Here is a 19,200-nt window from a genome sequence, read left to right as displayed (position 1 = left end):
AGGATGACGGTTCAAAGCCAGCCTGGGCAGGAAAGTCCGTGAAACTCTTATCTCCAATAAAGCACTAGAAAACCAGAAGTGGTGCTGTGGCTCAAGTGGTAGAGCGCTCGCCTTGAGCTGAAGAGCACAGGGACAGCGCCCAGGCCCAGAGTTCAAGCCTCACGAATGACAAAAACAAAACAAAAAACAAATGAAACATCTTTAGACTTTTCTAAAAGTTTATGTTCTAAAAGTTTGTTTCTAAAAGTTTTGTTTTCTAAAAGTTTGTTTTGTAGCAAGCATTTTAAAGATAAGCAGATATTTTTCTTATTTAAAAAATTTTGAACTTCAGTGGCTAACATTTATAATCCCAGCTACTTGGTTGGTGGAGATTCAGAGAATCAAGACCAGCCTGGGCAAAAACAATAGACCCTTATTGAAAAATGAAGCAAAAGAAGAGTGATGCGGGGCTGGGAAGGTGGCTCAGTGGTAGAGCGCTTGCCTTGCATGCATGAGGCCCTGGGTTCGATTCCTCAGCACCACATAAGCAAAAAGAAAAAGAGCCCGAAGTGGTGTTGTGGCTCAAGTGGTAGAGCGCTCGCCTTGAGCTGAAGAGCTGAGGGACAGCGCCCAGGTCCAGAGTTCAGGCCCCATGACCGGACCCCCCTCCACCCCTCCCAAAAAAAGAAGAGTGATAGTATGGCTCAAGTGATAGGGCGTCTGCCTAGCAGGGTCCATTAGAGGCCTGAGTTCAAACTCTAGCACTGACCAAAAAAATCCTAAGAAGAAAACTATTGCACAGGACCGTGAGATGTAAATGTCAACTATATTGATCAGATCAGACTGAGTGAGATTACATATCCGTGATGAATGACTGTCGTCAGCAATGAAGGGTCTGGTCCCTGTCATAGATTATGCAGTTCAGTGACCCATGTTTGGAGTAATTATAGCAGTCAGAGTATCTAGTCGGCAATGGATAAGCCCCGACCAGGGAAAACCATCTTGTGATCATGGTAGTGCTCCTGACAGGTAAGTATAATAATATATCACCTATTTGGGTTTCTTTCTTTGTGCTGGGATTTGAACTCAGGACTTGGGTATTGTCCATAGTTTTTTCACTCACAGATGGCATTCCACCACTTAAACCAACCTCCACCTCCATTTTTTCTCATACTACATAATTGCTATGGTGTATTTTGTCCTCACAAAATTCACGTAAGTTGGGTGCTGGTGGCTCACACCTGTAATCCTACTCAGGAGGCTGAGATCTGAGGATCATGGTTCAAAGCCAGCCTGGGTAGGAAAATTCATGAGACTTTCTATCTCCAATTAACCACCAGAAAAATGGAAGTGGCACTGTAGCTCAAGTGGTAGAGCACTTTCCTTAAGCTGAAGAGCCTAGGGAGAGTGCCCAGGCCCAGAATCCAAGCCCCATGACTGACCTCCCCCCCACCCCCCAAAAAAATCATGTAAAACCCAAGGTTATAGATTAGGTGGTGGTTGCGGCCTGGATAGAGATCCTAGAGAGCTAGCTCGCTCCTCCCACTGCTGAGGACACAATCCTACAATCCTGGGGCCCTCTCTGCACCTGAGGAGGTCTTGATCTTGGCTTCCTGGCCTGCACAACAGTGAGAACCGGATTTCTGTTGTGTATGAGTTACCAGCCTATGCTGCCTTGTTACCACAGACTGAACGGCCTCTGTCAGCTTCCTTAGAGGGTTAGCTGTGGATCCCTGCACCAGGGTGGCCTCTCTCTAGGACCTGTGATGTTCTGGCAGTGGGGTGGTCTCTCTCTAGGACCTGTGATGCCCTGGCAGTGGGGTGGTCTCTCTCTAGGACCTGTGATGTCCAGCAGTGGGGTGGTCTCTCTCTAGGACCTGTGATGTCCAGCAGTGGGGTGGTCTCTCTCTAGGACCTGTGATGTCCCGGCACTGGGGTGGTCTCTCTCTAGGACCTGTGATGTCCAGCAGTGGGGTGGTCTCTCTCTAGGACCTGTGATGTCCAGCAGTGGGGTGGTCTCTCTCTAGGACCTGTGATGTCCAGCAGTGGGGTGGTCTCTCTCTAGGACCTGTGATGTCCAGCAGTGGGGTGGTCTCTCTCTAGGACCTGTGATGTCCAGCAGTGGGGTGGTCTCTCTCTAGGACCTGTGATGCCCTGGCAGTGGGGTGGTCTCTCTCTAGAACCTGTGATGTCCAGCAGTGGGGTGGTCTCTCTCTAGGACCTGTGATGTCCAGCAGTGGGGTGGTCTCTCTCTAGGACCTGTGATGTCCTGGCAGTGGGGTGGTCTCTCTCTAGGACCTGTGATGTCCAGCAGTGGGGTGGCCTCTCTCTAGGACCTGTGATGTCCAGCAGTGGGGTGGTCTCTCTCTAGGACCCGTGATGTTCTGGCAGTGGGGTGGCCTCTCTCTAGGACCTGTGATGTCCAGCAGTGGGGTGGCCTCTCTCTAGGACCTGTGATGTCCTGGCAGTGGGGTGGTCTCTCTCTAGGACCTGTGATGTCCTGGCAGTGGGGTGGTCTCTCTCTAGGACCTGTGATGTCCTGGCAGTGGGGTGGTCTCTCTCTAGGACCTGTGATGTCCTGGCAGTGGGGTGGCCTCTCTCTAGGACCTGTGATGTCCTGGCAGTGGGGTGGCCTCTCTCTAGGACCTGTGATGCCCTGGCAGTGGGGTGGTCTCTCTCTAGGACCTGTGATGCCCTGGCAGTGGGGTGGCCTCTCTCTAGGACCTGTGATGCCCTGGCAGTGGGGTGGTCTCTCTCTAGGACCTGTGATGTCCAGCAGTGGGGTGGCCTCTCTCTAGGACCTGTGATGTCCAGCAGTGGGGTGGTCTCTCTCTAGGACCTGTGATGTCCAGCAGTGGGGTGGCCTCTCTCTAGGACCTGTGATGTCCAGCAGTGGGGTGGTCTCTCTCTAGGACCCGTGATGTTCTGGCAGTGGGGTGGCCTCGCTCTAGGACCTGTGATGTCCAGCAGTGGGGTGGCCTCGCTCTAGGACCTGTGATGTCCAGCAGTGGGGTGGTCTCTCTCTAGGACCTGTGATGTCCTGGCAGTGGGGTGGTCTCTCTCTAGGACCTGTGATGTCCTGGCAGTGGGGTGGTCTCTCTCTAGGACCTGTGATGTCCTGGCAGTGGGGTGGCCTCTCTCTAGGACCTGTGATGCCCTGGCAGTGGGGTGGCCTCTCTCTAGGACCTGTGATGTCCCGGCACTGGGGTGGCCTCGCTCTAGGACTAGCTGGGCTCCTGGGAGAGGGTGAGGCTTGTCGGGGCACTTGGCACTTCTGCTTGTGACACCTGCTGTCAAAGTCACATGACCAGCCCTGTAGAAAGCCAGGACTCAGGAGATAGAGATGTGTGTGGCGGGAGTGCAGTCAGCTCACTGTCCAACAGTACAACGCCAACCCCTCACGGGCGGACGGGGGAAGAGGCGTGGCTGCCGTCCTGTGCCTGTTTCTCTGCAGTTCTCAGGGAGATCTTCCCGGCAGTCGCTGGTGGGGACCCTGCCCAGCAAGGAGCAGCTGCCCAGGCTGGGCAGTGACCACGGCGGGAGGTCCTGGAGTCGAGAGGGCCGCGCCCGGCCCAAGAGCGTGAGGGGCACATGCAGAGCCGCGACGGCAGGACCCGGATGGCAGGACCTGGACGGCAGGACCCGGATGGCAGGGCCGGACGGCAGAGCCGGGACGGCAGGACCCGGATGGCAGGACCTGGACGGCAGGACCCGGATGGCAGAGCCGGGACGGCAGGACCCGGACGGCAGGACCCGGACGGCAGGACCTGGACGGCAGGACCCGGATGGCAGAGCCGGGACGGCAGGACCCGGATGGCAGGACCCGGATGGCAGGGCCGGACGGCAGGACCCGGATGGCAGAGCCAGGATGGCAGGACCCGGATGGCAGAGCCGGGATGGCAGGACCCGGATGGCAGAGTCGGGACGGCAGGACCCGGATGGCAGGACCTGGACGGCAGAGCCGGGACAGCAGGACCCGGACGGCAGGACCCGGATGGCAGGACCCGGATGGCAGACACGGGAGAGCCCAGACAGCAGGACCCGGATGGCAGGTCCGGACGGCAGGGCCGGGACAGCAGGACCCGGATGGCAGGTCCGGACGGCAGGGTCCGGACGGCAGGACCCGGATGGCAGGTCCGGACAGCAGGACCCGGATGGCAGGGCCGGGACGGCAGGACCCGGATGGCAGGGCCGGGACGGCAGGACCAGGATGGCAGGGCCGGACGGCAGGACCCGGATGGCAGGGCCGGACGGCAGGACCCGGATGGCAGGGCCGGACGGCAGGGCCGGGACCGCAGACACGGAGAGCCCGGACGGCAGGCCCCGACGGCAGAGCCGGGCATCCGGGGCAGTGGAGCTGGGCTGGCTGGTGGACCCCGCGTCCTTTAGCTGTCACCTTGGGGCGTGGGGATGTCCGGAGCCGGTCAGCACCCCGGACCACGCCGTGGACGGCAGTGCGCGTGCGCCGCGCCGCGGCTCAGGAGTAAGAAGGCGCCCGAGACGCGCGAGCGCCAACGGCCTCCGCGGCGCCGGAGCTCCGGGACGCCCGGGGATCGGCCACAGCGCGCCCGAGCTGAGCGCTCCCGCTCCGGGGCTGCGGGGCCCCGTGGGACGGCCGCTGCCCAGCCACAGCAGGTCTCCGCGGGCCCCACCGCGCAGGCCCGGCCCACGAACCGGGCGGGAGCGGACCCGAACCGCGGCAGCGCTGGGGGCGGGACCATAGGCGGAGCTCGTCGGTGGGCGGGCCGGGCCCGTGGGCGGAGCCCTGTCTGGCAAGCGCGAGGGAGCGGCCACTGGGCGGGGCCCCAGGCCACGGGCTAGCGCTGTGGGCGGAGTCTTGACCGTGGTTGGGCACGCGCGAGAGACCCCCCCCAGGTGGGCGGGGCAGGCGCTGTGGGCGGGGTCTTACCTGGGTGCGCGCGACAGGCCGCCTCGGTGGGCGGGGCCAGCGCCGGGACCAGCGGGGCGCTCCGCCAGCTGCGTAAAGTCAGCGGGCCGCGGCGTAGCAGGTGAGCGCGCGGGCGCGGAGCGGGCCGGCGGGTGGCGGGGCGGGCGGGCGGCGGGGCCCGGAGCCCGCGGCCTGGCGAGCCCGGGTGGAGCCGGGTTGTCCCCTGCGCGGCCTGCCCCGGGCGGCTCGGGCCCGGAAGGCTCCCCGCCGCGGCCCCCGCTGCGCCGCGTTGGCGGCCTCCGGCCTCCAGGGGCCAGGGGAGGCCCGGGCCAGGGGCGGGATGGGGCGGAGGGCGGCCCCGGGCCCTGCGTGGCGCGGGCGCCCGTTAAAGGGCCGGGCGCTTAAAGGGGCCGCGCGCGGGGCCCGGCGAGTGGCGGCCTTCCTCACCGCGCCGCGCCGGTGTTGGATCGGGCTCTGCCCGGTGCGGAGCCCGGCCTCGGGCCCCGGTGCGGAGCCCCCCCTCCAGAGCCAGGGGGGCTGTGCCCAAGGTCGCCCAGGTAGGGAATGGCCGAGCCAGGCTTGGAACCAGGTGCCCTGGCCTCTGCCCGGTCCGGAGCACCAGGGCCGGCGCCCCACACAGCACCGGGCTCAGCAGCTCGACCCAAGGCCACCGCCCAGACCCGCTTCAGCATGGTGCCCCGTGTGTCCATCCTGTGGACACCTGGGCCTCCCAGCCTCCATCCGTGTGTCCATCCTGTGGACACCTGAGCCTCCACAGCCCCCCCCCCCCCGTGTGTCCATCCTGTGGGCACCTGAGCCTCCACAGCCCCCCCTCCCGTGTCCATCCTGTGGACACTGGAGCCTCCACAGCCCCCCCTCCCGTGTCCATCCTGTGGACACCTGAGCCTCCACAGCCCCCCCTCCCGTGTCCATCTTGTGGACACCTGAGCCTCCACAGCCTCCATCCGTGTGTCCATCCTGTGGACACCTGAGCCTCCACAGCCCCCCCTCCCGTGTCCATCCTGTGGACACCTGGGCCTCCACAGCCTCCATCCGTGTGTCCATCCTGTGGACACTGGAGCCTCCCCAGCCTCCCCCCTCCCGTGTCCATCCTGTGGACACCTGAGCCTCCACAGCCCCCCCCCCGTGTCCATTCTGTGGACACCTGAGCCTCCACAGCCTCCATCCGTGTGTCCATCCTGTGGACACCTGAGCCTCCACAGCCCCCCCCCCCGTGTCCATCCTGTGGACACCTGTGCCTCCACAGCCTCCATCCGTGTGTCCATCCTGTGGACACCTGAGCCTCCACAGCCCCCCCTCCCGTGTCCATCTTGTGGACACCTGAGCCTCCACAGCCCCCCCCCCCGTGTCCATCCTGTGGACACCTGAGCCTCCACAGCCCCCCCTCCCGTGTCCATCCTATGGACACCTGAGCCTCCACAGCCCCCCCCCCACCCCGTGTGTCCATTCTGTGGACACCTGAGCCTCCACAGCCTCCGTCCGTGTGTCCATCCTGTGGACACCTGAGCCTCCACAGCCTCCGTCCGTGTGTCCATCCTGTGGACACCTGAGCCTCCACAGCCCCCCCCCACCCCGTGTGTCCATTCTGTGGACACCTGAGCCTCCACAGCCCCCCCCATGTGTCCATTCTGTGGACACCTGAGCCTCCACAGCTCTCGGCGCAGATCTCCAGCAGTGATTAAAGGCTCTGGATAAGCTGCTTCAGGTGTGCAAGCCTCGGTTCCCGGCGTGCAGGTGGCTCTGTATCCCTGAGAAACAGTGGCAGCTCCTGCTGTTTTCTGGGCTGGTGAGCCTCCCCAGCCTTAGGCTCACCCGTGAGCTGGCGTGAGGGAGGGGCGTGGATGTTGCTTCAGATTTGGGGGAAAGCTCTGCCAGGGTGTGCACGTGCTCGGGCTTCAGGCCCACAGAGTTGTGTGGGAAGTGAACAGCCCGTGCTGTGGATGAGGGGGGACGAGGAGGGGCCCCCCAAGGCTGCTGTCGTCAGGCCCATCCTGACCCCTCACCCGCCTCCTGTGCCACTGCCCCAGCTGCACTGCACACACTCTGCCTGGTCTCTCTCTGCCTTGACCTCGCTCCGAGCCCGTGCTGATAACCGCGTGGCCGTGCTGATAACTGCGTGGCCGTGCTGTACACGCTTGAGAACTCTGGTGACACTGAGCCAGTTACTATGACCTCCCTTCCCCCCGGGGAAGCCCAGGGCTAGGAGCCGCCGAGCAGCTTGGTGGGTTGTATGGCTTCAGGGCCTGTGACCACATCCGCTTTACTGTCATCTTCTGTCCAGGTTTCTGCCCTGCTGCCCACAGCATGTCTGTGGGGGTCCCATTACCAACTTCCTGAGAAACTAGAAGAAAAAAAATTAAAGAAAACAAAGCTCACAAGCGCCTCTCCATCTGGACTTCTGTGGCTGTTGGGCTGTTGTTTTGTGGCTTGGGGACACGGTTTACTGGGATGGAACAACAACTGTTCCCGTGATCTCCCCAGGCTGCAGCCCCGGGGAGGGCTGTGGTGCCCAGGGGTTTCCTCCTCTCTCAGCTCCCTTTCTTGGGGTTCTCCTGCATCGGTGGACCAAGCTTGGGCCTCCAAGCTCAGGGACAGTGTCACTGCCACCGGAGTGTCTGGGAGGGCAATAATCTCAAGTTGCCCTCTGCAAAGCCTGACTCAGCCTGGGTCACTGCTGCGTCTGCTGAGCAAACAGGCTATTTGGTCCTCTTGGCTAAAATTCTAGAGCAGAGAAAGAAAATTTAAAGGGTGCTCACCAGCCATACCTCAGCCAGAAGCCCTGACCCTTTTCTTTGTGTGTGTTTGTGTGTGCTCGCTCAATGTTTTTGCTCACCGCTGTCACCGTACCACTTGAGCTTGTCTCCAGTTCCACAACCACTTAGCTTTAACTAAAGTAATACGAGGCTAAAACATTCAGGTTATCCGTTAGTCCTCCACCCAGGGCTCAGGTGTTGTCTATTAAGACCGCAGATGAGAGTGTGGGTAGAGGTTTTTCTGCCCTCAATGTTGCGCCTTAGGAAGCTTTCCTTTTCTGAGAATGCTAGTGCTGGGGTTTGGACTTAGTGATACCCCAAGGTCCTTGTGTCAGAGGTGCCCCCCCTTGGTGTTTGGGGAGAGGATGGCACCTTTAAGCGGTTCCTTCTGGTGAGCGACCTTTAGGTCCTTGGGGATGTTCTCAGAGGAGACTGTGGTTGCGGCTATCTGCCTCCTTCCATCTCTGACCGTGGGGCAAGCAGTCCAGCCGCCCCGTGAGCCTCCTGCCAGGATGTGCTCGTACAAGCCCTAGGCAACAGGCTCAACCACCCATGGTCTGGAACCTGTAAGGCTGTGAGCCAAAACCTTTTTAACCAGTTAGTTGTCTCGGGTGTTTGTGGTAGTAATGGAAGGCTGCCTGCCGCCGCCTGGCACCCAGTTTTGATGTGTGGATAGCCTTCGACCTGTCTTGTCGATCCACCCAGAGAAGCAGTGTCCTGTTCCAGCCAACCTTCCGAGCCGCCAGACCGGCAGCTGGGAGAGCAGGGTGGGCCCCAGGCTGGAGTGGAGGAGGATCAGGAGAGACTTTTCAGAGTTGTCAGCGGGGAGCCTCTTGGGCCTGTGGGCTGGGCAGGCTCCGTTGTAGTGAGTGGAGACCTAGTCAGAGCTGCTGCTCTGTCACGGGACCTCGGCTGATTCCTTTTGCCCCAGGGCTTTCCGTTTCCTTGGCTGTGAAGGAAGGTGCTGACTGGGGGACTTTAAGACCCCTGCTGTTTTTGATTGCATCCACCGCAGGTGCCTGAGGCTGGACTGTGTAGAAACAGGATCTCTCAGAGGCCCAGGGCTCCCCTCCACACCTGTCTGATGGCTTAGTGCATTCCTGGCTGCCCACCCTGGGACCCCTCACCGCTGCGAGCACACTGGGACCCCACCCTGGGGCCCCTCACCGCTGCGAGCACACTGGGACCCCACCCTGGGACCCCTCACCGCTGCGAGCACACTGGGACCCCACCCTGGGACCCCTCACCGCTGCAAGCACACTGGGACCCCTCACCGCTGTGAATGGCATTGGACCCTGGTCCTCGTCCTCTTCCCTGAGCCTCCCTGCAGAGCGCCTGCTGTTAGAGACACTGCAGACAGCACCTCAGTCCTCGCAGTTACCTGGCAGGCGTCTTCTTCTGCGGAAGGTGAAGTTGCCCTGTTAGTCACCCAGAGCCATGTGGCGCGGGCAACTTCAGCTCTGCGTCTTTCAAGCTCTGCTTTTGACCATGGGTGCACTCTTATTTCAGGAAGGAAGGAACAAAGGAAGAAAGCAAGCTAGGTAGAGCCTGGGCTCTGCTTGGCTGGTGTACCAGGGCTCCTCTGCCACTGCCCCCACACTGCTCTTCCCGGGCTATCAGGAAATGAGAGGTTCTCCTGCCAAAGGCATTGTCGTAGCAAAGAGCTAATGGGAGTTAATCCGGCACCTGGCAGCGGACCGGGAGGCCCCTCCAGGGCTCCTGGGGCCCGTGGTCTGGAGGATGGGGCAATTTTCAGGGCCAAGGATTCAGTCAGATGGGACTGAGGTCACCCCAGTGTGGGGAGAACCATCCAGCAGTGACGTGTGGTGATATGGGCTAAGGATGGATGGATGGATGGACGGACGGACAGTTGTCAGGGTGCAGGTGGGCAGGGAAGCGGGGCTCCTCAGGGTGTTGCTAACCTTACAGTGTCAGGCAGCAGTCATGTGACCTAGAGGACTGGGCATCGGCGCCTCTGGGAAGAAGAGAGCAGTGTCTGTCTAGACTCCAGGCCTGTCTGGCAGCCCCTGGTGCTAGTGGCAGGAGAGAGACCCTTGCCCTCCAGGCAGCCTGGGGCTTGCTCTGCTGTTTTAAAATCCATTGCCTGCTCGCCCTCTGGCTTCAGGCAGGCCTGGCTCTTCTTGCTGTGAAAAGGCGGGCGAGGGACCTGGGTCACCCCATTTCCCTGATAACTGGGAGAGCTTCGGACACCAGACCTGGGATTCCTGGGCTCTGCCTCCCTGGGTGGGGCTGGTCAGCATTTCAGCCCATTCAGCAATCCAGTGAGATTTGGTGACCGCTTTGGATGGTTTGCTGCTAACCTTGGGCTGCCTCAGCCTCTGGGCTTTGTTTGGAAAGGGATTCAGTCTGTCAGCTGACTCACACCCCTGTTTCCATCCCCCCCACGTGTCTGCCCCCCTTGGGCCGGTAGTGGGAGGTAGTGCTGACTGTTGTGCTCCAGGGTTTGACAGCAGGATTGGGGTAGGGGCTACGTCTCCCTGGATGTGGGCGTGCATCCGGGTTGTTACTCGTCTCTCGCTCTCCAGGGGCCTCATGCTATGGGCTTCTGTGTCCAGGGAGCCTCCCAGAGAAGGCTCCGGTGCTGCAGAGGGAAGCAGAGGTGTGCCCAGCGCTCTCCGGCCCTGTCCTGCTCAGGCCAGCGGCCGCACGCTGCCTGGCATCTGCCCCAGGCCGACGAGGAAGCTCAGGAGTGGCCCCAGGGGAGAAAACCTCCTCTAAAAACTGATCGCTTGAGCTAGGCCCTGGTGGCTCACACCTGTCATCCTAGCTAGCTACTCAAGAGGCTGAGATCTAAGGATCTCAGTTCAAAGCTAGCCCAGGCAGGAAAGTCCATGAAACTCTTTTTTTCTTTTTCTTTTCTTTTCTTTTTTTTTTTTCCGGTCGGTCATGGGGCTTGAACTCTGGGCCTGGGCGCTGTCCCTCAGCTCTTCAGCTCAAGGTTAGCACTCTACCACTTGAGCCACAGTGCCACTTCCGGTTTTCCGGTGGTTTACTGGAGATAGGAGTCTCATGGTCTTTCCTGCCCGGGCTGGCTTTGAACCGTGATCCTCAGATCTCAGCCTCCTGAGTAGCTAGGATTACAGGCATGAGCCACCAGCGCCCAGCTTTTCCATGAGACTCTTAACCACCCCCCAAAAAATATCTGGAAGAGAAATTATAGCTCAAATGGTAAAGTGCTAGCCTTGAACACAAGAGCTCAAGGACAGTGCCCAGCCCTGAGTTAAAGCCCTAGCACCAGCACACATACACCCACACACATTAATAACTTGAACAAAGTACAGATCAGCCAGCTCTGCTGGCTCATGTCTGTAATCCTAGAAGAGCCCACTGAGTTCACCCCCATCACCCCAGGTGTCAGAACAGCCTGTGGAGTTCACACCCATCACCCCAGGTGTCAACAGCCTGTGGAGTTCACACTGATCACCCCAGGTGTCAACAGCCTGTGGAGTTCACACCCATCATCCCAGGTGTCAACAGCCTGTGGAGTTCACACCCATCACCCCAGGTGTCAGAACAGCCTGTGGAGTTCACACCCATCACCCCAGGTGTCGGAACAGCCTGTGGAGTTCACACTGATCACCCCAGGTGTCAACAGCCTGTGGAGTTCACACTGATCACCCCAGGTGTCAGAACAGCCTGTGGAGTTCACACTGATCACCCCAGGTGTCAGAACAGCCTGTGGAGTTCACACTGATCACCCCAGGTGTCAGAACAGCCTGTGGAGTTCACACCCATCACCCCAGGTGTCAGAACAGCCTGTGGAGTTCACACCCATCACCCCAGGTGTCAGAACAGCCTGTGGAGTTCACACCCATCACCCCAGGTGTCGGAACAGCCTGTGGAGTTCACACTGATCACCCCAGGTGTCAGAACAGCCTGTGGAGTTCACACCCATCACCCCAGGTGTCAGAACAGCCTGTGGAGTTCACACTGATCACCCCAGGTGTCAGAACAGCCTGTGGAGTTCACACCCATCACCCCAGGTGTCAGAACAGCCTGTGGAGTTCACACTGATCACCCCAGGTGTCGGAACAGCCTGTGGAGTTCACACCCATCACCCCAGGTGTCAGAACAGCCTGTGGAGTTCACACTGATCACCCCAGGTGTCAACAGCCTGTGGAGTTCACACCCGTCATCCGGAGCCCAAAGCCATTTTTGCCATATAGTACTTGCTCCCAGGTGTGTGTTGATCGATTGACTGAATGTCTGAATGCCTTCATAGTTCAGATTGCTCCTGGGTTTTCTGGTGGACATTTTTGCCCCCTGTGCCACAGCGGCTCGGGTGGGTCTGGGACCCATCTTAACAGCAGTCACTGGAGGTGTGTGTTGGAAGTCTGTCACGAGTAGCCCCTTTGTGTGGGTCTTCCGCCTCCTGCCAGCGCCCTTTGCCTGCAGGGAGGTGCCATCAGCTCCTCTGCCCCTTTCCTAGGCACTTCCCGGGGGCCATGTTCACCTTCATGGCCTCCGACAGTGAGGACGAAGGATGCGACGAGAGGACATCCCTCATGTCCGCGGAGAGCCCCACGCCACGCTCCTGCCAGGAGGGCCGGCGCGGCCTGGAGGACAGGGAGAGCTCCGCCCAGTGGGTAGGCCCCCAGCCGCCGCCTCCAAGTGGACCTGTGCCTGCCCCTCCCAGCCCAGCCCCTCCTTCCACATGAGCCCCTCCCAGCCCAGCCCCTCCTTCCACATGAGCCCCTCCCAGCCCAGCCCCTCCTTCCACATGAGCCCCTCCCAGCCCAGCCCCTCCTTCCACATGAGCCCCTCCCAGCCCAGCCCCTCCTTCCACATGAGCCCCTCCCAGCCCAGCCCCTCCTTCCACATGAGCCCCTCCCAGCCCAGCCCCTCCTTCCACATGAGCCCCTCCCAGCCCAGCCCCTCCTTCCACATGAGCCCCTCCCAGCCCAGCCCCTCCTTCCACATGAGCCCCTCCCAGCCCAGCCCCTCCTTCCACATGAGCCCCTCCCAGCCCAGCCCCTCCTTCCACATGAGCCCCTCCCAGCCCAGCCCCTCCTTCCACATGAGCCCCTCCCAGCCCAGCCCCTCCTTCCACATGAGCCCCTCCCAGCCCAGCCCCTCCTTCCACATGAGCCCCTCCCAGCCCAGCCCCTCCTTCCACATGAGCCCCTCCCAGCCCAGCCCCTCCTTCCACATGAGCCCCTCCCAGCCCCTCCTCCCACATGAGCCCCTCCCAGCCCCAGCCCCTCCTTCCACATGAGCCCCTCCCAGCCCAGCCCCTCCTTCCACATGAGCCCCCTCCTGCTTGTCTGTGTGCTTCGGGCGGACTTCCCGCTTCTGCTTGGAAATGGTCAGGCCTCACTCCGCACATGCACTGTGGTTTCCCCAGAGGGGCCGGGAGAGCGAGGACTGTGAGGAGGACCCTGATGGCTACCTGTGCAGCGGGGCCCCGGGGCGGCCGGCGGGGCTGGAGGAGCAGCTGACCCTGAAGTACGGGGCGAAGCACGTGATCATGCTGTTCGTGCCGGTCACACTGTGCATGGTGGTGGTGGTGGCTACCATCAAGTCTGTGCGCTTCTACACCGAGAAGAATGGACAGCTGTGAGTCGGGGCAGGGCAGGGCGGGGCCTGCCCCGCGGCCTCGCTGGACCTGCACGGCCCACCTGCCTGGGGTGCCTGAACGCCCCTCCTCCTCCTCTGTGTGGGGGCTGAGCCCAGGCTTCACCCAGGGGCCACGGCGGCCGAGCACTTGGCATGCAGGCCAGCTGGTGCTGCTCAGGGAGGTGTCAGGAGGACTTCACAGCCACCAGCATCCAGGCTGGAGGGCAAACCTCTTGCCAAGTGTGGGCGCTGCCTGCGGCCGGCATTGCAGGAGTCAGGCCAGGCTGGGCCTGGGGGAAGGTGCAGGCGCCTGCAGGGTAGGGTTACGTGGTGTGAGAGCCGTTTGGTTGTGCTGTCCAGACCCTCTGCCTCCTGGTCCGGCCCTCACGCAGAGCCCCGTAACTGTCGGGAGGCTGGGAAGTGGGCCAGGGCTCGGGGCCTGCTCCCCAGCATGGCAGCTCTGCTGCCAGGCTCCAGCCAGCCCGGGCTGTCCAGAGCAGAGCTGGGTCGCCAGGGGCGGGTGCTGTGCCACAGCCGGGCACTGAGGGCCCCTCTTGGCCTCAGCATCTACACGCCCTTCACCGAGGACACGGCCTCCGTGGGGCAGCGCCTGCTGAACTCCGTGCTGAACACGCTCATCATGATCAGCGTCATCGTGGTCATGACCGTCTTCCTGGTGGTGCTCTACAAGTACCGCTGCTACAAGGTCGGCCCTGCGCCGCCCCTCCCTGAGCCCCTGCCCTTCCTCCAGCTCCCAGGGTGGTTTCAACATCTGTGGCTCCCTCCCCGTCCCATCACAGCCTCCCCAGCCCCATTTCTCCTCCTGGGATGAGGGCCGGCTTCCTTCTCCACCTCCAGGTCTGGTTTAGGCCGCCCTGGCCCAGCACCACCCCTCCAGAGACGCTGGGGGGGAGGCAGAGCCCTCTCAGCTGGCAGTGTGGCATGGGTGGCGGAGGGGTGTCAGGAGTCAGTCCGTGTCAGAGGCTCCAGCTTGTAAGCAGAGTGGGGGCAGGGCAGAAGGCTGCTTGCTTGGGACAGAGCCTGAGGTGGGGGTGTTTGACCTCCTCTGCTCCTCCCGGCTTGGGAAGCCGTACTGGGAGCCTGGAGTTGGGAGAGATGGACACCTTGTCCCAGGGACCTGGGGCCCCAGGGTGGGGAAGATGGACACCTGTGCAGGCTGCCCTGTTCTCTTGTCCAGTTCATCCATGGCTGGCTGATCATGTCCTCCCTGATGCTGCTCTTCCTCTTCACCTACATCTACCTCGGGTGAGTGCAGCCGCTGAGCTGCGGGGTCTCTGGGCTCTCTCCTGGCCTCATACAGCACAGCACCGGGGAGGAGATGGGTGGCTATTGGGTGCCAGTGCTGGCCTCCAGGTCTGCCTGCCCTGTCCCCCAGGCTCCTGTCCTCCAGGGCTCGGCTGGGAGTGGACTCTTCGAGCTCCTGGTTTAAAACAAAGCCATCAAGGGCTGGGAAGGTGGCTCAGTGGTAGAGTGCTTGCCTTGCATGCATGAGGCCTTGGGTTCGATTCCTCAGCACCACATAAGCAAAAAGAAAAAAGCCAGAAGTGGCACTGTGGCTCAAGTGGTAGAGCGCTAGCCTTGAGCTGAAGAACTGAGGGACAGCGCCCAGGCCCAGAGTTCAGGCCCCACAACCGGACCCAAAAAATAAATAAATTAATTAAATAATAAATAAATAAAAAGTAAAGCCATCGTGGAGGGGTGGTCTGTGGGTGCCAAGTGGATGGAAACCCCTCAGAATTTGTATTTCGCTTTTGGGCTGAGCCTGGGTGCTTCCTGGTTGAGGGGACCACTGCCCTGCTCTTTTGATCTGGGATGTTGGCCTGACTGGGCCTGGGAGGCAGAGCAGGGAGGGGAGTTCTGCAGGAGTCTTCCCCGTGGCACTGCCCTGGGGCAGCGCACCCGTTTTCTCCCCAGCCAAGGGGGAGGGAGTGGGCAAGCAGGCAGATCCCAGCCCTCCGCCTCTGGCTGCAGGGAAGTGCTCAAGACCTACAACGTGGCCATGGACTACCCCACGCTCTGGCTGACGGTGTGGAACTTCGGGGCGGTGGGCATGGTGAGCGTCCACTGGAAGGGGCCCCTGGTGCTGCAGCAGGCCTACCTCATCATGATCAGCGCGCTCATGGCCCTGGTGTTCATCAAGTACCTTCCGGAGTGGTCCGCCTGGGTCATCCTGGGCGCCATCTCGGTGTACGGTAGGCGGTGGGCAGCAGGCTGGGGGGCGGAGGCGGCGGCGGCGGTGAGGCCAGCTTCTCCTGTTGCACAGGAGGTGCGGAGATGCCGTCTCAGGTGCTCCAGGAGAAGACGCAGGTGCCCACACTCGGTGCCCGTTGCTGCTGACCCTCACTGGGCACACATGCACGCACACACACGCGCATGCACCGCACGCGCACACACACACACAGGGAGACCTGATTCACCAGGAGCTGCCAGCTGCCCAAAACCACTGCTCCTCATGAGCCCCGCTACAAGGCTAAGGGACTGGAGGCTCAGAGAAGCCCTTCCTCTGGGTCAAGGTGTACAGCTCTAGGTCCTGGCCGAAAACCAGTGGTTTGGGATCCCAGCAGCCTGTTTGGAGAGCCCACCCAGGCCCCTGGGGCAAGGGCTGGCCCCGGGGACTGCTGGGAGCCATCTGACAGGGTGTCTTTGTGTGCCCAGACCTCGTGGCTGTGCTCTGTCCCAGAGGGCCCCTGAGGGTGCTGGTGGAGACAGCGCAGGAGAGGAACGAGCCCATATTCCCAGCCCTGATCTACTCATGTGAGTGCCCCGCCTCGGCCCAGCGGGGAGGCTAGCAGGCAGCCTGTGGTGGGGTCATGGGGCTTGGCCATGGGGCTGTCTCAGAGTTGACAGGAGATACCCTTTCCCTGCCTGAGGCCTTGGTGCCCCCACAGGGGTCCCCACCTTCAGAGTGGGAAGGAGGAGCCCAGGCAGTCCCATGGCTACGTGCACGTGCCCCGCAGAGGTGCAGGCCGTGGTCGGATGAGCCTTCCAGCTCCCAGTGGCTCTGAGCAGGGCGTTTGGCGGAGGGAGAGGCCTTGTCCCCGGAGCGGCCTGGGCAGCAGTAGGGCTGGGGGGCTGGGAAGGGCGCTCCCATCTCCCCGGGCTTGGGGTCCTGCCCAGGGACGTGGGCGGTGCGTGGGTGGCCGTGGGTGGTGAGGTACAGCTGTGTTCTGGAGGCCTTGGGTTGTGGATGAGGGGTCGTGAGTCAGGACTGCGCCAGGCCTGGGCGGGCAGCTGGGGGCCGCCACGGCTAGGGAGCAGGTTGGCAGGCAGCTGGGGTTCCTGGGCAGCCTTGGGGAGGGGGGCTGAGTGTGAAGTGTATGCTGGACATCCAGATGGACCCTGACCTCAGGAAAGGCCAGACTGGAGAGAAGCCATTGCATTAGCCTAACCCTGGAGCCCAGCCCCTCTTTAGGATGTCTGTCTGTAAGAGGGACTCGCAGTGTTCAGCAAGGCCAGGAGCAGGGTGCCCTGAGGTCCATCTCTGGTCAGCCTTGGGAAGGGAGGAGGCTGTGGTCTAGTCTGAACAGCAGCCCCAACACATCAGTGATAAGAAGACACACCGTGTGACCTGCCCCCGGGGCAGCAGGAGCCAGCAGAGCTGAGCTGAGGAAGTAGGGCTCCTGGGGGTGGTTTTGGGAGCGCCTGAGCACCACTGAGCCGTGCGTTCAGAATGCTACATGTAATGGTGCTGTTTTTACAGTTTTTAAAGAACCCACCTAGTTTACCACACTGCTTACAGATAATATCAACCGTTGTCTTCGGCAGAGTTGTTTGTGAGGAGTGAAGAAAAGATAGGAAGCACCCCTGCCATGGCCGGCTGCGACCATGGCTCCTGGCTGGGTGGGCTGGGGCTGAGCGGGGAGGGCACCCCCTGCCATGCCTGGCTGGGTGGGCTGGGGCTGAGCGGGGAGGGCACCCCGCCATGCCCGGCTGGGCGGGCTGGGGCTGAGCGGGGAGGGCACGGCGACCGTGGCCCCTGGCTGGGTGGGCTGGGGCTGAGCGGGGTGGGGAGCCCCCGCCATGCCTGGCTGGGTGGGCTGGGGCTGAGCGGGCTGGGGAGCCTGCCATGCCCGGCTGGGTGGGCTGGGGCTGAGTGGGGAGGGCACGGCGACCGTGGCCCCTGGCTGGGTGGGCTGGGGCTGAGCGGGGTGGGGAGCCCCGCCGAGCACTGCCTGAGGCGGCCCTGTCTCCTTCCCCAGCCGCCATGGTGTGGTCAGCGGGCATGGCCAAGCTGGACCCCTCCTCCCAGGGAGCACTGCAGCTCCCCTACGACCCAGAGATGGGTGAGTGTGGGTGCAGGGCCGACCGCCTGGCCTGCCGGGCAGGGGTGTGCCATGGCCGCACTGTCTCCCGGGTGACACAGGTGACTTGGTCCACCGGCGGCCCTGACCGTGGTGCCTGGCCTCGTCGGAGGGGGAGGGAGGCAGTGGAGCCCTGATCCGCCTTTGTCTCTCCCCCCACGGCACCCCGATGGCTCCAGAGGAAGACTCCTATGAGGGCTTTGCAGAGCCTGAGTATCCTGAGGCCTTTGAGCCACCCCTGCCTGGCCTCCCCGGGGAGGAGCTGGAGGAAGAGGAGGAAAGTAAGGTGCCCGCGCCCCACGGTCTGCTCCCACAGGGCGGGCGGGCGGGCGGGCGGGCCGGAGGTCCTCATGGGTGGGGCAGGCCCTGTGAAGGGCCAGCGGCTGGCTGCACCCCTCCCCCACTCCCTCCCAGGCCCTGGGTGGCGGGGTCAGGTGCACTGTGTGTCTGAGCTCTGGCTGGGACCCTGGCTGGGAGTTGGGTGTGGGCACTGTGGGCCAGTCCCTGTCTGGCCGCAGTGCTGAGCGCTGAGGCTGTGGATGCCGGGGAGCGGGGCAGAGCTCTGGAGGGCGTCCTGAGGAGTTGGCCTCAGAGCTGAGCCTGGCTGGCGGGGAGCCCAGGAGGTACCCACAGCCCAGCTAAAGGGCCAGGCAGACCCAGACTCTGCGCACAGCGCAGCAGCCCAAGGCCGGGGAAGGCCTGGGCCTGAGGCCTGGGCCCTGGGCCCTGGGCAGGACTGGGGCCTGACCTGCAGGACATGAGCCCAGAGTAAAGGTAACACCCCTCACTGGGCCCTGTGGGCTGGGGAGGGCGGCCACTTCTGGAGGCTCCCAGGCAGCAGGCCTCACCCCAGCTTCCTTTTCTGGGGGGGGGGGTCAGGGAGGGGGGTCCACAGCAGTCCTGACAGCAGGCCTCAGCCCAGCTTCCTGTTCTGGGGGGGGATCAGGGAGGGGGGTCCACAGCAGTCCTGACAGCAGGCCTCAGCCCAGCTTCCTGTTCTGGGGGGGGATCAGGGAGGGGGGTCCACAGCAGTCCTGACAGCAGGCCTCAGCCCAGCTTCCTGTTCTGGGGGGGGATCAGGGAGGGGGGTCCACAGCAGTCCTGACAGCAGGCCTCACTGAGCCCAGCTTCCTGTTCTGGGGGGGAGGGGGGGTCCACAGCAGTCCTCTGTCATCGTATTCTCACCCATACTTCACGAAGTTCTGAGTTGAACAGCTCCTCCCCCCCCACCCCCCACCCCCCAGTTTACGCTCAGCCCTGGAGCCACACCTGCTCCACCCACACCCACCCCTTTCTCCGGGGCCGCCCACCCTCTGTACCCCCACCCCCTTCCCCGCCCACCCTCTTCTCCACCCCCACCCCCTTCCCCAGTACCCACCCTCTTCTCTACCCCCACCCCCTTCCCCAGCACCCACCCTCTTCTCTACCCCCACCCCCTTCCCCAGCCACTCACCCTCTTCTCTACCCCCACCCCCTTCCCCAGCACTCACCCTCTTCTCCACCCCCACCCCCTTCCCCAGCACCCACCCTCTTCTCTACCCCCACCCCCTTCCCCAGCACTCACCCTCTTCTCCACCCCCACCCCCTTCCCCAGCCACTCACCCTCTTCTCCACCCCCACCCCCTTCCCCGCCCACCCTCTTCTCTACCCCCACCCCCTT

At 62.4% G+C, this 19,200-nt stretch overlaps 1 protein-coding gene and 1 pseudogene across 1 annotated transcript in view; one reads left to right on the top strand and one right to left on the bottom strand.

The window, feature by feature from the left end:
• Positions 1 to 867: 867 nt before the first annotated feature.
• On the bottom strand, positions 868 to 1,016 carry LOC122126787 (annotated as a pseudogene).
• A 3,908-nt stretch (positions 1,017 to 4,924) lies between these two features.
• Psen2 (presenilin 2) overlaps positions 4,925 to 19,200 on the top strand; it is a 15,928-nt gene continuing 1,652 nt past the window's right edge. Inside the window, exons 1-9 of the mRNA XM_042701270.1 lie at positions 4,925 to 4,988; positions 12,092 to 12,248; positions 13,007 to 13,218; positions 13,783 to 13,924; positions 14,417 to 14,484; positions 15,211 to 15,431; positions 15,895 to 15,993; positions 17,439 to 17,522; positions 17,720 to 17,821. Coding sequence (XP_042557204.1) covers positions 12,108 to 12,248; positions 13,007 to 13,218; positions 13,783 to 13,924; positions 14,417 to 14,484; positions 15,211 to 15,431; positions 15,895 to 15,993; positions 17,439 to 17,522; positions 17,720 to 17,821 — 1,069 coding nt within the window. The 5' untranslated portion in view covers positions 4,925 to 4,988; positions 12,092 to 12,107. The remainder of the gene's footprint in view (positions 4,989 to 12,091; positions 12,249 to 13,006; positions 13,219 to 13,782; positions 13,925 to 14,416; positions 14,485 to 15,210; positions 15,432 to 15,894; positions 15,994 to 17,438; positions 17,523 to 17,719; positions 17,822 to 19,200) is intronic.

Source organism: Dipodomys spectabilis, unplaced genomic scaffold (genome assembly GCF_019054845.1).
Source record: "Dipodomys spectabilis isolate Male_0828 unplaced genomic scaffold, ASM1905484v1 ptg000288l, whole genome shotgun sequence".
Lineage (NCBI taxonomy): Eukaryota > Metazoa > Chordata > Mammalia > Rodentia > Heteromyidae > Dipodomys > Dipodomys spectabilis.
The sequence above is the reverse complement of the archived record's forward strand: the minus strand, read 5'-3'. Positions and strand labels throughout refer to the sequence as shown.